The 21537-nt window shown below is 45.0% G+C and overlaps 1 protein-coding gene across 3 annotated transcripts in view; it reads right to left on the bottom strand.

Moving 5' to 3' along the window:
* The window catches only part of LARP1 (La ribonucleoprotein 1, translational regulator), a 773488-nt gene that overhangs the window by 563796 nt on the left and 188155 nt on the right, over positions 1-21537 (bottom strand). For all 3 annotated transcript variants that reach the window (XM_086931251.1, XM_086931250.1, XM_086931252.1), the window contains exon 2: positions 18801-18865. In XM_086931251.1, coding sequence (XP_086787377.1) covers positions 18801-18865 — 65 coding nt within the window. The remainder of the gene's footprint in view (positions 1-18800; positions 18866-21537) is intronic.

The raw sequence follows: 21537 nt of genomic DNA on the forward strand, positions 1-21537 counted from the left end.
GTGTTTTGTTGCTCTCTTATGTAATAACATGCTGTATTATTAATTATATGTGTGCACAGGACTGTTGTAACTGTTTGTGGTTAGTTTACAATCACAAAGTAAGGGGTTAATAGGGTCACCCCTTTCCTGTAATCACCATTAGAACTTAGAACTTTGTCAGACTGACCACCGTAACCTTGCAGGGCGCCTTCACCTCCTCTAAACTAAAACCCTAGCTCCTGGTAACCTAGTGGAATGGGCTATCAGATCGTCATGGCGGGGTTTATGGCCAATGCATAGAAAATCTTAATAGAGGACGATGGTGAAAGGGCCTCTTCTGCACAGTCGTCCCTTCATTCCTAAAGATCCCACAAAGGATTGGATCATCCACTCAATAAGTGATTGGCACGATCCAAAGAAACTCAAAGCCCTTTTGAGGTACAACTAATGGAACCTCTAGTCTTTTGTATGGTTGGGAGCAAAGAACACAGATCGTGACCAACAGCACAATATTGGAAGGAGTCAACCACTGATAACACTGCACCAGTCCTCAGCACAAATGTCAACAGACCCCAAGCAGCTATTGTAGGAGGCTGGCTCTGTATATGCTATACCAAAGTGAGGTATAGTGCGCACAGAGTCCAGTGGAACCCCAAAGGTAGGCAGAGGTAAAAGTAGAAAGCACCTTCCTCTCTATTTGTGTTAGTGTGGGAGAGTAGTAAGGCATTCTCAGAGGGTAGTGTTGAGCATTTATTGTACACAATCAGCAAATGATTGTCACACACTCAAAGACTGAACTCAGACCAATTTTGTTTGTATAAAAGGAAAATGCTATTTACCAGTATGCATCTGTTCTTGGGATGTAGAGCTGTACATTCATATACTTGTGCACATATTGAAATCTGGTGTTGGGCTCAGAGGTTTGCACTTTGTTTTTGTCTTCGAAGAAGTCTTTGTAGTCACGAGATAGGTGATCGTGCGCATGGGCATCGACTCCATCTCCAGATTGTTTTCGGCATGAAGGGTTATGATGGCATTAGTAAGAAATAGAAATATGTCCATTTGTGATGTATCTAGGATAGATAGCACTACAGAGGTATCCAGGGAGGCCTGTGGGCGCATATGAACCTACAGCTCTACATGTCAAGAACCAATGCATACTGCTAAGTAGCATTTTCCGTTTGAGGCATATGAGCTTTTCCGTTTGAGGCATATGAGCTGTAGATCGTATACTTGTGCATGGACTATACAGCAGTTATCTCCTTAGCGGTGGCTACCTGCATCTGTTGCAGTGGTCTGAAAAAGTGTTAATGCACCCTGGCCCACACTAGCTAGTTTTGCTTGCACATCTACAAAATAGTGTTTTGTGAAAGTGTGCGGTGTAGACCAAGCTGCTTTTTAGCAGATGTCATCTAGGGGAATGTTCCCTAAGAATGCAATAGAAGCCCCTAGTTTACGTGTGGGATGAGCTCTAAGGGGGAATGGTAATGTGCGTTCTGCTTTAAGATAGCATATTTGGGGGCGTGGTTTGGACGCCGAGGAAGATGGCAGCCTACCGCGCATCTCCTCCCGTGGCGAAACACCAAACAAGGGACTGGAACCCCTTAAACCGGTCGGAAGCTCCTTCTGACAACAAATAAGTGGATCGGAAGGTGAGGGGCATCCATGAAGGCGTGAAGACCCCCTAGAAGTGCCCTAAATATGAATTCCACGCCGTGACCACAGCCGGCGCAGGATAAGGGTGGAGACTCGACGGCTCAGATGGCGGCAGCTTCGGCGGCTTTTGGCGGCTCAGACGGAGAAACAGACCAATTTGTCGGTTAGAAGCGACACCAGACAACGCCTCGCAATCTGACCCCATAACAGTGAGTACAGCCTGTCCCTGTTGCACATCGGCATCCCGAAATCCGGAAGAGGAGCAAAAAACAAAATGGCGGGCGCTACTCCTTTGAGTCTGTAAACAGCGCACAAGCTACATCGTGCAAATAATGAACAGTTAGTCTCTTACAAGCAGGGCAGTGGCAATGAGCTTAAGCGGTGCACAGCCGACTATGAACATGTTTCATTCAAGCTGACCTTTGCAGGGAGCTTACAATCGAACCACTTTTTGGGGACAGGCACACTCACCTAAAATGGCGGGAGCGCCCTCCACATAACGCAGGAATGATCTTGGAATGCAGGGAAAACCGTTTATGCAATGGTCCCATTATGCATTTTGGCAGTAAGGAGCAGTAAGAAGCACAGTAAGTAATACAGCTAATACATACATGCTGCATGTCTCAAACCGATCACAACCACATCAATACAGCCAGTGCAGCCAGCAGTGTGTAGATAAAAGAGGGACTGAGCACACAGTGGAGCCTGATTCGAAGCAGTGTATCGGGTCGGAGCCAGCAGCGATTGAAACATCCTAGTGAAGTCTAAAATGGCGACTAAGTGAGTACACAGTCCTGCTATTGTACAACAGATCAAGCGCACACTAACTGTGGGAAGCATACTAACTGCAACCGACGGTGCTATCTTCTAATCAGACGACCCCATCTCCAGTTGCACCATGGGGGGCAAGGAGCATTCGAAGAGTCTCAAGAGACTCAAGGCTGAACAATCAAGTCCTCTTAAAGGTAGACAGGAAAGAGGTGATGCCATTGACATGATACTGAGCAGATTAGACGAAGTAAGAGACCTAGCAAAATCAACCAGAGACAAGGTTGTAGCCATCAGACAGGACATAAGGGATACGAATATACGGCTTACAGAAGCTGAGTCAAGGATAAGCCAAATAGAGGATGCACAAACCACAACATGTGGAGCTCTCAAACGATTGTCTATAGCCTCAGATCAAACCACGAGAAGACTGTCCGAGTTGGAGGATAGGAACCGGAGGGGGAACCTTCGAATTTTGGGAATTCCGGAGGGATCTGAGGAGTCTCACAGCTCCTGCGTGCAGTTTTTAGAAACGTGGTTCACACAGGCCACCAATATTACCTTTCATCAACCGCTCGAGTTTGATAGAGCCCATCGTGTCCCAGGCAGGATAATGAAAAATCAGAGAGGCCCCAGGCCTATAGTCTGTAAACCGCTGAGATACCAGGACATGGAACAGATCCTGGCATTCATCCGGAAGTGCAACCACATCCTATGGAGGAATACGAAAGTCTATCTCACAGGATTTTAGCAAGGAAACAGTCGAGTTACGGAAGGCGTTCCTGGCCCTCCATCCACAACTTCAAGCGAGAGGTTACCAATATGGATTTGTTGGCCCTTCCAAATATAAAGTGTCATTGCATGGAACTACACAGGTATTCACGGGCCCACTAAAACTTAAAAGGCTTCTGGGCAACCAAGATATCCAAGACATGGACACTAACGGACCAACCGATGGGAATGCCCCGACTTCCTCCTCAGCCTCCGCTTCAGCTACGGCTTCAGCGACTACTCCTGCGACGGCATCTGCCTCGGCTTCTGCTTCAGTTCCTGTCATCATGTACACTGATTTTTGACTAGATCTTTGCCTAAACTCCTGCACGCCGGGATGTATGGATGTCAGTCTATAGAATGATTGAATGAGTCCTGTCAACCACAAACTTTTGCATTAAGGTAACGGTTTCTATGCGATGGAGAGGATACATATTGCTGTTTCCACATTTTCAAGTCAGTCTCAATAGTGCTGCGTCAATTACAACTAATCGCATACAGAAATGGTATGATGGCAACCATTGCCTACTATTAAACACAGTCTATTGCAAGATTCTGCTGCAGTATGTTACATTATGTACTCTGCTGTACTAGGTTTGTTCAAGTTATGGTCACACATGTGATAATCTGTTGATAATCTGCTATGATAATCTGTTATGTTTGGTACAGAAATACAGTTCCAACATTTGTAAAGTGCATTTTTACCCATGGGAGGATAATGCTGTTATTTTTCTCAAGTCACCATGCCTACTAGATACTTTTGGGGAGGGGTAGGTGGGGGTTCAGGGGCTGGGGTATATGTGGGGTGGTTTATCTTTTTCTTTTAATTAATGTTCTAATTTTGTGTAGTGGTTGCATTTCGTCAGTCTATGCGCACTTTCCACACACTGTCAAAAGGAAGGGTTGTCTAATTGCACATGCTTCGCTGAAGGTCATGCTTACAACCAGCATAGTCACTAGCTTAGTGCCCACACAAACAGGGGAAGTCCACTCCATTATGAGATACTTCAGCGGATCCCTATTAAGAACAGGAACACCGATCAAAAAGGGAAAAGCAAAACACAGGGTTTCGACCTACATCAATGGTCTACTGACAGTCATACACTCTAAACAAGTCTACACCATTGCCCATGGTTAGCACACCTATGGGGATTACTCAGATGGGGAAGCTAAGGGTGCTTTCCCTCAATGTCATAGGCCTTAACAATCCAGTAAAACGCCAAAAAATCTTAGATTATCTGCGCAGGCAGAAAGCAGACATCGCACTGCTTCAAGAAACTAAACTGGAGGCTAAGCAGCTATATACACTTAGAAATAAATTCTTCAGGGATGTCACGGGCTCAGATCCGGTAGGGAAAAAGAATGGGGTAGTCACTCTGATCTCCAAAAAATCTAACATTGACTTCCTCTCATCTACGACTGACACCAAGGGGAGATGGGTCACAACCAAACTCCTAAAGGATGGGACGGAATTCTACGTTACCAACATATACGCCCCTAACACATGCGACTTGAAGTTCTGGTCGGACCTTGCAAAACAAATTGGAAAGATCCCGGATTTGGCAGTCCACATTCTCGCAGGGGATTTTAATCTCCCAATTGACCCGACCCTGGACAGAGACTCTCCTTGTCCCTTTCGTAGTAATAGGTCTAATAGAGCCTTCAAAAACCTTTGTGAGCAATTCCACCTGGTAGACTCTTGGCGCCTGCAAATCCCGGCTGGCAGGGACTAATCATTCTACTCCTCGCCCCACGACTCGTTCTCACGGATTGATTATTTATCACACAGAACGCCATACCCAGAATTGTAGAAACCTCAATTGAACCAAGGCTTGTGTCCGACCACTCATGCATCACACTCACCATCTCCGACATAAAACCATCCACCTGTCAGTCAGTATGGCGGCTCAACGATGAGGTTCTTGAACACGAACACCGAGCAACCATTGAAACCGCAATCAAAGAATCTGACCCACAATACCAGGGGTGATACCTCCGACTTAACTAGGTGGGAAGCACTAAAAAGTACAATTAGAGGTGTAATTATCAAGATTAAATCTGCCATGAACAAGAACCATAATGGGAAATTAGAAGATCTAGAGAAAGAAATAGCAATCCTGGAGGCTAAGCACTTGCAGGACAGGAAAACCGAGACACTAAATAAGTTAGCTAATAAGAAATACGAATATAATACAATTGTAAGTGAAAGAGCAGGGGTATGGCTGGATAGGAGGAAAAGGTTCAAACTGTGTGAATCAAACAAAGCAGGTAAAAGCCTAGCAGCGTACCTCAAATTTAGATTGCAAAAGAACACGATAAATTCCGTAGTTGACCACTTGGGAGTTGCCCATTCCGACCCAACCAAAATAACAGACCTCTTTAAAGAATTTTACGAGAAACTCTACTCCAAGAATGTAGACGTGGAAAACCAAAAGATAAATGAGTATTTGAGTAATTTCAATCTCCCTTCCTTGTCTGAGGAAGAGCAAACAGACATAAACGTCCCGATCTGGTTAGTGGAAGTCCAGACTGCCATTAAATCTTTGAAATGTGGTAAAGCCCCCGGCCCGGACGGCTTCTCTGCGAAATTTTACAAATGTTTTTCAATGTCATTCACACATCCTCTGCTTAACATGTTCAAGGAAATAAGTGAAACAGGGGAAGCTTAGGGCACCCTAGCAGAGGCCACTATCGCGGTTATTCCGAAAGAAGGAAAAGACCCCATCTTAACTAAGAACTATAGGCCCATTTCCCTTATAAACCTTGATTGTAAGCTCTTTGCCTCCATTTTAGCGGCACGTCTCCAGAAAATACTACCAAAACTCATACATTCTTCCCAAGCGGGATTCATGAAAAAAATAGGTTGTCTAGTGACACCAGGACTCTGGCACATGTGTTAGAAAAAGCTAAACTCCTATCCACCCCCACAGCAGCAATAACATTAGATGCTGAAAAAACATTCGATAAAGTAGATTGGAGGTATTTGGAGGCCGTGCTCCGTATATTTAACCTAGGCCCCTCAATCATAAAGATGATCATGTCCCTTTATTTATGTCCTATAGCGAGGGTCAGGGCGGGTGGGTCACTCGTCATTTTTTCGACTACACCAAGGCACGAGACAAGGATGCCCCCTCTCCCCGTCACTATTTGTGTTGGCTATCGAACCATTCCTTTATCAAATAAGACAACAAAAACATAGTAGGTATCCCCTTCAACGACTGTCATAAAATTAACAGTGTATGCTGATGATGTATTAGTAATTTCAGAGAAAGCAGATGAAGCAATACCGGCCCTACTCACGACGATTGCAGAGTTTTCTAAGGTATCCGGCTATAAATTATACAAAGACAAGACAGAAGTCAAGTCGCTCAATAATTTTGGGACTAAAGACATGATAGGAGACTCGGGGCTAACATGGCAGCCGGGCTGCTTTAGATACCTAGGATTAGACTGATAGCGATCTAATCTCTACAATTCGCACTAATGAGAGCATCGTTATGAACAAAATAAACAAGCTCCTAGATGGTTGGTCGCCTAAATACTTATCCTGGTGGGGCAGGGCTGAATCCCTGAAGATGATGGTAACACCTTTAGTTAATTACGTAGCATGTATGCTCCCAATGACTTTCTCCGATGACTTCATTCACAAGATAGAGAAGCTGTTTGGTACGTTTCTGTGGTAAGGGAGGAAACCAAGGATATCAATGAAAAAGCTACAACTAGCTAAAGATAAAGGCGGCCTGGGCCTTCCGAACTTCAGACACTACCAAACAGCGTTCTTATGTAAACAAGGAGCTTTATGGCTAATCAACGATCTAGACTATACCCCGCTATGGATAGACATCGAAAAAGCGATATTGGGAGATATCCCACTCGTGGCCCTATTCACTATGGAGCGTACACATATACCCCACTCTAAATATATTTTACAAAACACAAGAAGGGCTCTTCTGAAACTTGATCAAGTAAATCACAAAGGCCTAAAGATCAAAAAATCCACTTCAATTGCTCTCTGGTACAACCCATTACTGAAACTCAACGGAGCACCGTTCCGGTGGGTTCACTGGGCCGCGAAAGGTATTAACTTAGCAAGTGATCTTTTTAAGGGGACTGACCCCCTACCATTCTCATCCCTACAAGCCACACATGCCCTCACGCCATTAGACTTCTATGATTTCCTGAAGTTAAAAACACTCCTTTCTACACGCTCCTTGTCCCCATCTGAACCATGGCTATGGAGCACTGTTACACGCATCTACAAATCTGGGCATGTCGTTTCAAAGATCTATAAAATGCTCCTTCCCCTCCCTCAGAAAGCGAGCAGGAAAAATGAGACGAGATGGGAAACAGAATCTAACACGACCGGTATGATCTTTGACTGGGATATAATACATACCACTGCATTTAGAAATAAGGTTTCCCCTATTCTGTCACAGACTAAATTCATGTTAATCAACAGAACGTATTGGACACATGAAAGACTTTATAAAACTAAGCTAAGGGACACCCCAACTTGCTGGAATTGTGAAGCAGAAGTGGGAGACTTGGCACACATGGTTTTTAATTGCCCTTTACTGATGGATTACTGGAACAGAATATTTGGCTGTATAAGCACATCTTTGGTTTCAATCCACCTAGAGAGTTTGTGTATGTTCTACTGGGGGTACAAGAGCCACATCTGGCAAATCCGGTTGATCGACAACTTCTTGACCTCCTTCTAACCTTGGCATGCAAGGTTATTCTGTGTAAGTGGAAGAATCCTTCTGAGGTATCATTCAAAATGTGGCAAGACTGGCTGTCCTTTCTAAGGGGTGCCGACAATCCATCACTACACTCTTCACCAGGACGCATCTCCCTTAAATAACTTTGGAAGGCCCTGGACGCTTCCTCCTTCTCGTTCGATCCCCCTTAGGCCAATGACCTACTCTCAAATCAACCTGCTCTAATCAGCAACCCTTCAAGTCAAGACTTGACCCTAAGCGCATCACTTGATTGCTTCACAACTACGAATGTACTCATATATATAATTGCATGACCACTGCTGATGTCTTTTTTTGTTTACTTAGGTTTGTCCGCTACACTGAGTCAATGATTTACTCACCATTTTCTCTTCTTGATTGCCTGACCAGGCCTGTGCATATGATGAATCATTTGTAATATCTCTTATGCTTCTTTGATCCTTATTGTATTGTCTTGTATTTTTTATTTATGATTTGAAAATAAAAATGATTTGAAATAAAAAAAAGATAGCATATTTGGATGCATTTAACAATCCACCTTGCAATCACCGCTTTAGAAATGGGATTGCCCTTATGAATTGGGGCAAAAGCCACAAAGAGTTTTTAAGTCCTTCTAAAGGATTTTGTTTCAATGTAGTAGAGTATTGCTCTTTTAACAGTTAGCGTGTGAAGAGATTGTTCTGCCACTGAGTCACGAACTCTAAGAGATGTGGTCACGACTAGGAAGGCTACTTTCCAAGTGAGGAACTGTAATTCGCATTTGTGCAGAGGTTCAAATGGTGGACCCATGAGTCTGGTAAGGACAATATTTAGATTTCACACCAGAGGGTGGAATTATTCTTAAGTCTTCCATAAATGCTTTGATAGCGGCTTTGATAGCGGTTACTCGAAATAAAGAAAAGTGTTGTCTAGTTTGGAGGAAAGCTGCTATTGCAGCGAGATGTAGTCTTATAGATGTATATGCTAAATCACATTGTTGTAGGTGCAAGATATAACCGATAATGTTCTGAATTGAAGTATCTAGTGGATTGATTGTTATTTGTACTATAAATTACAAAGCGTTTCCACTTTGCTGCATAGCATGCTCTGGTGGTAGGACGTCTAACCTTTAATGATGTTCATGCAGTCTGGCGGGAGATTGAGGTAGCCAAACTCTAAGACTTCATGTGACAGATAACAAGGTTGAGTTGACTGGGATCCGGATGCCTTATCTCTCCATGGTTCTGAGTAAGAAGCTTGGGTGAGAGGCGTAGCTTTTCATGCGGAACTACTGATCGTTCCAAGAGGGTTGTGCACCATGTTTGTCGGGCCCATGTGGGAGCAACCAGGATCATTGTGAAGGAATGCCGTTTGAGTTTCAGAACCACTAACTGAATGAGTGGGAGAGGCAGAAAGGCATAAGCAAATTTGCCTCACCAGTTGGATCCATAGAGCATTGCCTTTGGACAATGGGTGTGGATACCTGGACCCGAAGCTTGGGCATTTTGCGTTCTGGTGTATGGCGAACAGATCAATTTCTGGGTGGCCCCACATGTGAAAAAAGAAGAACTTGAGGATGAAGTTACCATTCATGGATCTGCTGTCTTGGATGACTGAGCAGATCTGCAATCTGATGGTGTACTCCTGGGAGGTGTTCCGCAAGGAGATATATGTTTTGTGGAATGGCCCATCTCCATATGCTTTAAGCTAGGTGTGAAAGCTGCAGAGTGTGTCCCCCCCCCCCCCCCGTTTCTGTATGTAGTCCATTGCGGTCATGTCTGTACGGACCAGAACAGCTTTGCCTACCAGATGGAGTTAAAAGGATCTTAACACCAGGAAAATTGCCAACAATTCCAGGTAATTTATGAGGAATTGTTTTTGCTGAGGGGTCCACATGCCCTGAATGGTATGGTTTTGAAGATTAGCTCCCCAGCCAGTGAGCGAAGCGTCAGTTAGTACCATCTGTGGTACTGGGTAAAGAAACTGCTGCCCTTTGGAAAGGTTGTGTGTTCCATCACTGCAGATAGCGATGTCTGCGGCAGAACACCAAGACCAGATCTGTTAGCTGACCTTGAGCCAGGTTCCACGGACGTGCTAAACACTCCTGTAAGGGACGTATTTTGAGTCTTGCATAAGGGACTATGAGAATGCAAGAGGCCATCATCCCGGTTAGCTGCATGAACACTCAAGCTGGTAATGTGTGTTGAGGCAAAAATTTTGAAATTAGAGCTTGCATGTTGCTTATCCTGCGGCGTTGGGGTATGCTAGAGCTTTTGAGGTGTTTATTGTAGCTCCTAGATATTGTGTGCTAGACGGTTGGAGGTGGGATTTGGTGAGGTTCACCGTGAATCCCAAGTGATGAAGCAACTGGATTATTTTGTGTGTTGCACACAGCTGCTGTGTGATTTGGCTTTTATGAGCCAGTCATCCAGATAGGGAAACACATGAATATGTTGTCTTTGTAAGTGACCCGCCACTACTGCAAGGCACTTGGTGAAGACTCTGAGCTGTATTCAACCCGAACGGGAGGACTTTGAATTGGTAGTGTTGACCGTCTACCACGAACCGTAGTGTTGACCGTCTACCACGAACCGGAGATATTTCCTGTGAGCGGAGTGAATGGGAATATGAAAGTAGGCATCCTTTAAATCCAGAGTGGAGAGCAAGTCGCCCTGTAGAAGCAGTGGGAGCACCTGTTGGAGGATGACAATATGGAAGTAATCTGACCGAATGTAGAGGTTTAACGGTCTGAGGTCCAGTATTGGCCTGAGAGAGCAGTCCTTTTTGGGAATTTGAAAACAGTGGGAGTAAACCCCTGTACCTTGATGAGGTAAGGGGACTTTTTCTATTACATTTTTTGTAATAGAGAGAGACCCTCTTGTTTAAGAATCAGGTGTTCCGACGGACATTGGAAGTTGTTTGGGAGGGATATTAGGGGGAGTGGAGGTGAGTTCTAGGCAATTGGTCTTATCCACTTGCCTTTTGTGATGGAATTCCAGACCGGTAGGAGCCGTGAGAGATGTCCCACAATAGGAGTGGGATAATCGGGCAGAAGTGAAGGGAAGTCACTGCTTGGTAGTAGGGGAGTTGCGGGTATTGTTACCGCGACCACTTCCCTTCCCGTTGTTACCTCTGTACCCTCCTCGAAAATATCCTCTGGAGGAGGCAGTTTGATTGGGACTTTTATATGATGAAGAGGGATGTTCTGAGACAGTAGTTTTGAGCCAGCCCTGTAAAAGGAGCAACAAAATTAACCTCTAGGGGAAGTTCATTGCAAGGACCCCACGGACTTGGCAGTGTCAGTATCCTTTTTCATCTTCTCTAAAAATGGACAGACTGTGGGCCCAAAAAGATGCTCTTGGTTAAAGGGCTGACTGAAAATAGTGGATTACACCTCCTGTTTGAATCCGGAGATTCGGAGCCAAGCATGCCTGCATAGTAAAACGCTGGTATTAATGGCACGAGATGCTGTATCAGCCGCATTGAGTGCACATTTGATAGATGTGTTGGTGATTAGCTTTGTGTTTATATTGGTCAGAAAGATGTTGCATCATCATAGTGAGCTGTCCTATCTGGCCAACAAAGCTTGGGCATTGACCATCCACCAATAAATTGCAGATTGTGGCGCAATACATTTCCCGGTTGAGTCTATGAGTTGTGATTCCTTATCAGGAGGGGAGACTCCTGTGCTTTTTGAATTAGACACCACAAGAGAATATAAAGGTACTGACCTCTGATGTACACTGGGTAACTGGGAGCTGTCATTTTTTGTCCACCCTGGTGTTGAGTCCTGGCTCTGACTGTGTCTTTAAACACTTCTGGTGCATGTTTTAGCGTGCCTTTTAGCATTGGCAGGGTGTGTGGACTTTTGTGAGAGTGCAAATGTTTCCAATAAAAATTCTTCCTCTAAGGGATCAGTGTGTAATTGTACCCAATCGTATTGAGCAGCCCTATTAATTAGTTGTGCAAACCCAATATTGTCATCTGGTGGTGAGGGATAGAGGTCCGGGTCATTGTGTGGATCGGGATCTGCACTGTAATCCCAAGGATCTGTATCGTGTGGGATGGTATGTGCGTCATCATCCGTATCTGGATCTCTGTTCCCATCATCAGTATGATCATCTTCATTAACCTGTCGTTGAGGTGAAAATGTATGTTGTGGGGAGTGTGATGGAGAAATTAACAAATTAGGTTCAGCTGTAGAAGGAGCGGGAGGTGGAGAAGTATTAGTGCCCATTTCCTTCTGTTTAATGGGTATTTCAGAGTTGTCTGAAGTGTCCATTTTTAGGAGGCTTGGCGACAACCTTACCGGTTTCTGCATCATGTTTTTTTGCTTTGGATCCCAAAAATCTGGTACAAACTTGTTTGGGTACAATGTCCTTTTTCGGTGCCGAAGACTTCGGGTCAGAATGTTCTTTTGACTTTGCCTCTAAAGATTTCTGCGGGGTCTTTGACTCTTAGTTTTGGGTATAGGAGTTTGTGGCTCAGAGACCTTTTTCAGCTCCGAAGGTTTGTTTAACCAGTTTCGGCTCTGAATGCTTGCCTTTTGTTCGACGCCGAGGGCATCGGCATATAGGCTGTTTTCGGTGCAGACTAAGGGTGTGGCTTTGGTTACCTCCAGCTATGGTGCCGGAGGTGACTTGTTCGCACCGGAATGGGTTTGGCTCGAGCCTGAGCCGGAAAGCTTTTTTTACGGTTTCATAGCCGGGCCAGAGGGCAGGGCACCTGAAATGTGATGCTGGTGTCGACCTGAGCCTGAGGGCGAAGGTGACAGCCTTTTGTTTGGGTTTGGTTAGGAGAGAGGTCTCGGTACTCACGGACCACTGAGCTGAGGTGACTGTCTAGTCTTCGATGTCAGAGTAGTTTGCTTCGAAGACAGATCTCCTTCATCAGCTTCTTGTTCTGGCTGGACATTGAGATCTGCTCCGAAGATGTCCGAAATTGAGCTGCTTCGGCGGGACATTTTGTGACGTTGAGCCAGACTGTCACAGATGGTTTTCTTCGACCTGAAAGATGCACAGGCCTGGCAGTTCTTGTCCTCGTGCTCTGGGGAGAGGCAGAGATTACAAACCTGGAGTAAGTCCGTGTGTGGGAACTTCGCACACACCCAGGGCATTTTTTTTAATGGAGTCCTTACCATTGACTGCTGGCGTGGTGGATGCGGATAAGCCCAACGGCCCGTGTCGAAGATCTATGTTAAGTTTATATTTTGAGGATGCGCGTCGAAAGGCAAACGCGAGCAAGACAATACCGTCGAGTGGTGAGGGATTGCAGTATTGCAGAATTGCCGAATTGCAGTATTGCCGAATTGCAGTATTGCCGAATTGCAGTATTGCCGAATTGCAGTATTGCCGAATTGCAGTATTGCCGAATTGCAGTATTGCCGAATTGCAGTATTGCCGAATTGCAGTATTGCCGAATTGCAGTATTGCCGAATTGCAGTATTGCCGAATTGCAGTATTGCCGAATTGCAGTATTGCCGAATTGCAGTATTGCCGAATTGCAGTATTGCAGTATTGCAGTATTGCCGTTTGAATTGCAGTATTGCCGTTTGAATTGCAGTATTGCCGTTTGAATTGCAGTTGTATATATCTTTGTTTGATTACAGTAGAACTACTAGTAATGCAATGCTTTGAAATATTGTACATATACTTTGTATTGGCTTTTAAATAGTATGTCAAGTAGATTACTTCAGATTACTTTTCTTACACAGTGTAGTATACATGGATACTACACTGGGACATTTCCTGTAAACATGCAAGTAAAATAGTTTGTTATTTGGTTACAGTTTTAAAGACTTTTATAGATTTTCCAACTTCACACTTGGAAACTTTTTCATAGAAAAACAGTCAATGTTATCCTATGGGAGGAAATAGTGTTAACGGTTAACAGGCAAGGACTTTGCTGTGGGAGTTGGGATTCTGGGGCTAGACTCAGGGGTCCCCTTAGGGTCAAGGATGCATTCTTGTTACACCCTCAGCACCACTAGGCAGGAAGCAGAGTGCTGAGGCCCAATGTTATCCAATAGGGGACAGGGGGTCTACAGTTGGTGGCTGCTCACGAGCAGGCCACAGGTTGTGGGGGCAAAGTTCCTGGACATAAGCTCAGGGCAAATGGGGGTTCAAAATAGCACCAAAGGTACACCCTCAGCAGCACTAGGGCGGCCGGGTGCTGGTGCCCTGTGACTTTCAATGGGGAGTCTCCGGTTTGCAAACACTGCAGGCTTGGGGGCGAAGGTCTTTGGAGCGACAACCACTTTGAGACGTACGTTGGGATGCTGCGGGTTGGTTAGACACTGTTGGATGTTCTTACCACCTCCTGGTCACGGCTGGGGGGACCTTCGGGATTGAGGCTGTAGGAGTCAGCTGGAGGCAGTCCAGGGATCAGTGGATCTCTGGTCAGGATCGCCCTGGAGACCTCCTCGTGGTCTTGGGCCACTAACTCTTGCCATGAGCATCGGGTGCAGAGTGGTGCAGACTCGCAGATTTCAAAGGAGCTGGAGTCTGTGGGTGAACAAATCTGGCATTCACAGGAGAAAGACTTTTCTTTGGAAGGCAAAGCAGGTCGTTTCTTGAGGTTGCTCGCTGCAGGCCACACCAGTTTCACTTCTGCAGGTTTGAGGTGGGGACAGGCTGGTAGGGCTGGGGCCAAGTCAGTGGGCGTTCTCTTCGCGTCTGCACAGCTGTTCGGTCCTCCTTTCCTTCTTGTAGTTTCTTGTCGGAGGCGGCAAGGTTCAGGGGTACCCCTAAATACTAGACTTAACGGTCTTACAGGTAAGCAAAAGGTTGGGACCAATGAGTCCATTCCTTGGGGTGGGTACATCCTCCATTATGGCACACTCCAGTGTGAAGGGGCCATATGCTTCACTCTGGTTGGCTGGGTCCCCGCATCAGCAAGATGGTGGTCAAAGTTGTGCTTCACCTCTCTTCCCTGGGCGCACATCCCTTCCTCACTTGGTTTTCCCGCTGGTTCTCCCACCCAAAGTGGGGGTCAGAACCAGTGGGGACCAGTTGCTGGAAGCAGCAGAAGGCCTGGGGAAGCTCACAAAGGCGGCAAGCCTTTGAAGCTTCCCCTTCGTGGACCCTGCCCATCCTGGGGTGCCTCGTCCCAGGATGTGCTGTTTCAGGACCCCAAGAGCAGCAGGCTCTAAACCCACAGGTCCAGAAACCTGTCTGGTGGTGGCAGCAGAAAGTAGCCATTCAGCCTGGGCACTAGTGTAGTTCGTTTTTCATAGGGCATCTCTTAAATGCCCTCTGTGTACATTTTTCATTAAATCCCACACTGGCTTCAGTGTGGGTTTAATGTGCTGAGATGTTTGATACCAAACTTCTCAGTGCAGCCATTATGGTACTGTGGAGTTTGTAATGACAAACTCCAAGCACCATATACTCTTTATGGCAGCACTGCACTTACAATGTCTAAGTATTGGCTTAGACAACGTGGGGCACAGGGCTCATGCACCTGTCCCCTCACCACTGGTATAGTACACCCAACTAGAGGGGAGACTGATCCATGCCAGGGCAGTGGATTGTTGGCATGGCACACAGGGATGTGTGTCATGTCTACTCTTTCACTTTGTTCTGCACCAAAACATGTATCCTGCAAAGGGGTTGTGCACCTGCAGTGTGTGAGTGTAAAGGTACAGGACCTCTAAAGGGTGACACATTAAGTGCTGCAGCCCTTGGAGGCCTTCCCTGGTCACAGTGCCCAGGGTACCTGAGGTACCATTTACCAGGGGCTGACCTGTGGCCAGAGTGCCAATTGGGTTTGGTCTTCTAGGCAGTTTTAGGGAAAGATCATAGGCCCTGGGTACCGCATTAGCAGGAACCCAGGGCACACTCAGTCAAGGGCACACTCAGTCAAAGTACATCAGCAGTTCAGCAAAAATTGGGGGCAACCATGCAGCAAGAGGGCACTCACAACTATGCATAGGCTTGAATGCCATACAAATATGAAACGTCACGATCAATTTCAGGTCCAACTGGAGTATCTCCAAAAGTTTGGGAGGGAACACGCTTCAAACCTTTAATAAACTTCATGACAACTGGGTATTTAAACAAGGACGACTGGTCCAAATACAGAAAGACCCAACATAGATTATATAGAAGGGCATTTGGCAGCAAGGTTGACAACACTGTTGTAGCCCAATCTGGGGTTATTAGGATGATTTGGGCCCAGATCTTCAGGGGTATGGGCAGGAGAGGAATACAATAGTTTATTGTTCCATTCCAGCTGGTATGCATCTGCTAACAAGTGATCTACTGGAAACTCCAAAGTGCAAAATTGTTGAAATTGAGAATTCAACTGCAATAGGGCAGCCAGCTCCAACTCCTCCCCCCCATCCAACCCCACTCAAAGATGCAGTGTGTCGTCAAATTAGAAAAACAGTAAATTTAATAACTAAAATGACACTAAAAAGACAAATCTAAATAGGGGAAACCCAGAGAGGTGACTTCATATTTTAAGCAGGAATAGCACCAAGAATCACAAAGTGCTATTGATAGTTCGTAGTTGCGGTAGACCGGGACCAAGGCTGGTTGCGACAGAGTGGGTGGTTGTTTACACCAAGTTGGTTTACCCTCGTCAAAAATGTAATCTTCTGACTTAGTCCTTTAAGTCTGAAACTACCACAGACGTACACTTCGAAAGACTGTCTGCATTTATTTTTGGGAAAATTGAAAAATACAAAAAGTTGGCCGGCTTTTGAGTGACTTTCCATGGAGTTTTTCAATCAATTCCAGGCCAACAGCTGGCCAGATAGAAAAAATAGAACACATGGGGAGCTACCGGATGAGATTTAATTAAAATTACTTTACATCAATATACATTTACCTGTGGATGTACGGTTATATTTGGCTGCTTAATTTGCTGAAACACAAGCATCAAAATGAGTGCATGTTTATCAGTTAAATATAAGTGGAAATATACTATTTTACACGTGGAGGCTTAGAAGTCAACCTAAGAAAAAAAAGATGGTAAAGAGCCTATGCTCCATGGCAGGGTCGAACAAGATTGTGAAGACAAGTAAGAAGCAGGCAAACTAGTGTGATAGTAAAGCCAACCAATGGTAAGCAATCAGCGGGTTCTAAGTCACTATGTTCTTGGTAAGCACACAATTTCTTGCAAGTGACATCGCATGCGTGGTCTAGCAGGCTCGACCTACAAAGGCAACTGAAGCAAATCACAATTTTAATGGTCACCTAAATTATAAGCAAAATAGTTTTATGGATAATATGCAACAAAATTTCGAGAGCCCACGTTGAAAAAAACGTCACTGAAGGACCGAATTGCTTACGGAGATATGCACATGCTCTGTGCAGTTCTCAAAGTGATGGGTAAGTGGGTTGACATTGCTGTGGTGCGCAGAAGCAAAATATGAACAATCCAACAAACCTATGGATTAAAAGTGCAGACAGAGCCCTCTATGCATGTATACTATCCATGCCCCCCCCCCCCCCAACCCAACAATCTCCTGCAGGATCTGGACTTCAGGTTCGTTAGCACTTTCCACTGAGGCCCTCGTTAGCTTGCAAGTGAACTACTTACTTTCCTTAAAGACTCGAACATCTGACAAATTCAGAATCACTGCATGATTGGAAGGACTGCTGCAATGTATTCTACAGAGGCGTCCAAAAAATATCACAGCAGGACTGCATGTACTACAAAATCCAGGCAGCCAGTGTGTCTCTACTCTTGGAAAAGAGACATTAAGCTAGCCCTTTTAGGGTAACTCTGGAATACAGTGAGATTTAGCCCGACACAGGGCGTCTAGTACCGAGTGTTTAAAGTCCAATTAAGATTGATCACGCAAGATAGAATATTCTTGCTCTTTTAAAAAAAAGTATTTAATATGGATATTTCTCCCTGCCAAACACCACTTGCATCCTTAGGTATACAGAGAATGGGTAACTACCACAGAGGGGCGTGGGATAGCCTTGGGTAGAGTCCCTCTGTGCCACAATCAACTCATTAACTAACAAGGTCGCTGAGAACCTTTGATAGCTCCTTGTTATAAAGTACAAAATCTCTAGTGAGATTTGGCCACATGTTTTGCATAAACTACAAGACGATATTCAATAACATTGACGTGGTGCCAGCCCACACGGAAAGGATGCAGACCAGATCGATATTCTGAAGACACCCTACACAATTTATGCGAGTCTGGTGCAATTAATTACAGTGCCACAGTGAAAAGGGATGCAAGAAAGATCAAGAAGAGAAATTATGTAAAAAGTAGCCAAGAAGAACGGACATGTAGGCCAATATATATGGAAGGCAAGAATGGGGGTTACTAGTTCACGGTGATCCCTAGAGAAATGTAACTGATGGGGGGGGGGGGGGGGGGGGGAGGGGGCAATACACTTATACAAAAAAGGCAAACTAAGTTTTCACACAGTGGTGGGCAAAGTTGTATACTACCAATAGCACATTTAGAGAATTTCGACTTCTAAATATTTGTGGGTGTCTTGCTAACTTTTATAGAACCCAATGCTATTGACCAAAATGTCCCATATTTAGTAACCATGTTCACACACCTGTGAACATCTAAAAGAATTGCACTTTGATATGCACTAGTATGTTAAAACAGGGTAATCTAGTTCTGTTTTCACTGGAAACCATTAATCTGACCAGCTGTTTAGGTCTCAATGGTAAAGGGGGAGCTTGTGCTTTTAGAGTGTTCAAGGCTTATGAAACGTGCATGTGATACCAATACAATTTTACAAGTGGAAGGCCAGCACTGCTGCAGTTACTATATAAGCAGGGATAGTTATGACTGCCAAATGAAAAAATACTTCCGAAGAATCCAGCAAGAAGCTACACAGGGCAAAGCGAACCAATGCTCTACACCCAGCTTTCCCCCATCTCAGCCATGCAGTTGTCGAAGTAAAGACCTTAAAGTGACTGTACCTTTGTTCCTTTCCTTGGGCGTGGAGGGTTTCCAGCTCTGACCACCTTTGCTGGCGCCAGGGGCTCTGAACAAAAGAAACATCGGTTAAACGGATTTAACAGTGGGGAAAACTGGCACCAGCATACCTTCTCGCATCTACATTTCATATCAATTCAACAAGTTCTTGCGTGTTAGGCTTCAAAGATGTAAATCACTTTTCGTTACAATCCATAGCATACTCCAGATAACAATTGAGCAACAGAAGAAGTTATCAGCAGGTCTGCTGAAGTACCTTTAAATAATGACAAACCAGATGAAGTAAGTTCAGTCACGTCCGATCTTTGTATTGCAGAACGTAATCAACTTCACGAAACAAAGCTATATTTGGGTTAGCAGTTTCATACAAAAAAAGATCGTGATGGAAAGTGACAGCAGGCTGGGGTTAGTCTTTGGTAGACGTTGTACTATGTAAACCAAATTTATGTAAGTTTCCTTCGGCGCCACTGGAGAAAGATAGAACATGCTGGTATTCGCATTTCAATTGTTATCTACCCAAAAGGAAATACGACAAAAACGCATGTTACGCTAACGTTTGATGGGTTCACATCTTTATAACTTGCAATTACCAAACCTGATGTTAGGACCAATGAACCTAGAGATAATATTTATTTAGACAAAAAGAGCGCTATCAGTTCAAACATATCTTTTCCATTGGAAAGTATAAGCACACAAGCAGTTTTTGGGAGGGACGGGACGTGGAGTGTTACACTGACAAGAGAGCAAGGTGAATGGCCGTCAACAATCCCTGATCTAAGAACAAAAAAAACAATTGATTTAACCCAGATCTGTGACTGGGGGTTAATGTTCGATTTGTTCACCATTCCGTCCACCATCTGTCTTTTTGCACCAAGTCAAAACTCGACACCATAAATAACTAGAGCGCAAATATTGTAGGTGTGCATTGCAGGGTCCTATGTAGTGCCAGTGCTCAAACCAGAACTAATGTCCTGACAGCTGGTGCGATTATGAAGCAATTACTTCACCCAGGAACCTAAGAAGGCTTCCGGTACTCACCACGATCGCAAAAATAAAATTAACTGCAGTTTTTTTTATGCAAATACACTCCCGCTCGTTCTTGAATGGTAATGGGGCAGACCCTCGCCAGAAATTCCGAGCGGGCAGGCACCAAGACTACTTAAAAAAAAAAAATAACCTGTCAGACTGGTTACTCTTCCTACTCCCCCTCCCCCCTCCTTTCCCGTCCAGCGCCCACCCACCCCCACCCGGTTGGAGCCAAGAGGCAAGCTGTTCCTCCACAGGCACAGCAGGTCCCGCATCGAGAGCCTGCCAACAGGATCTACTTGACAGCGCAAGGATGGGTCCTCCCCTAGGGCACTCCCTCCAGAGAAGAAAAGTAACAAAACATGTAAACGACACGGCACATCTCTTGGAAGCAACTAACAAGTTTCAGAAAGCCATAAGACATTGTAACGGAATAACGCGAGTCGCTGCGACAAAGAAAAGATCCTGCTCCTTTTCTTCAGGAAACGGTGAAAAGAATTCGCACTTTCTCTTGCGTCAAAGAATCCTCAAAGAGTACCTACCTCTTAGCAGTTAAAAAAGGTAGTTCAGTGGGTATCACTCAATTAGATTCAGTGTCATGCCTATCGCCTCCTAAACGGCAAGGAGGGCTGTGGTGAAAGATGCATCCATCACCCAGGATAAAAGGTGAAACTCCCTCACGCATTAGTACTATTTTGGGCTCGCTTTTTAATTCTAATATGACGTTTTGTCTATTTACCGGCTGACGAAAACATTAAGTTGCAGGTAACAGTTCCACGTTATACGACTTGATTTGCATTGCAGGGCTTAAAAAAGTTTAGAAAATCATCCACAAAGAACACCAATTTTGTTTAGGTTTTAAAGAATAAATGTACAGAAATCTTGAGTGCTACTTCAGCGTACAAAAATATCCTGGCAGCGGAGACAGTGGGAAAGGTTCAAATACCACGATTATATTCTCATTGAACAATTGCACAAATCCATATGATCTCACCTACCCACAAGTGCATAGAGTATACACAATCAATCAGCGTTTGTAAGCGCAGCTACACACCCGCGAGGGTTCTGTGGTCATCTGAAAAGAAAAGTCTTGAGGTCTTTGCTGAACTGAAGCAGTGTAGGGCTTTCATGGAGGGGGAGGTCACTCCATGCTTCGGCAGCAGGGTAGAAGGATTTTCCACTCATTCTGCTCTTGTAGAGGTGTGTGAATGGTGGCCACAGAGGTCGGCTGATCGGAGGTTTTTCTTGGGTGCGAGGAAGGAGAAACAGTTGTTTAGGTATGCTGGTGTGATGTTGTTAAGGGGCTTGTATGCATGCGTGAGGAACTTTAAGATTAGTCTTTCAATGGGGAGCCAGTGAAGGTCGCAGAGGTGTTGGGAGATGTGGTTGCGGTGGGGGATGTAGAGGATCAGTCTGGCTGCAGCGTTCTGGAGCTTGCAAAGGAATTTTTGTTGATTCCGGTGTAGAGGGTGTTGCCGTAGTCCAAATCGACTAGTGATGAGGGCGTGTGTGACAGTTTTTCTGGATTAGGAGGGGATCCATCTGAAGGTCTTCCAGAGTATGCGGAGGGTGTTGAAGCAGGCAGAGGATACAGCTTTGATCTGGCAGTTTATGGTGAGTGAAGAGTCCAGTATAATGCAGAGGTTTCGTACATGGTCTGTTGGGGGGCTGGGGGGATCCTGAGGGCAGGAGGCC

This window comes from Lissotriton vulgaris, chromosome 7 (genome assembly GCF_964263255.1).
Source record: "Lissotriton vulgaris chromosome 7, aLisVul1.2, whole genome shotgun sequence".
NCBI classification, from domain to species: Eukaryota; Metazoa; Chordata; class Amphibia; order Caudata; family Salamandridae; genus Lissotriton; species Lissotriton vulgaris.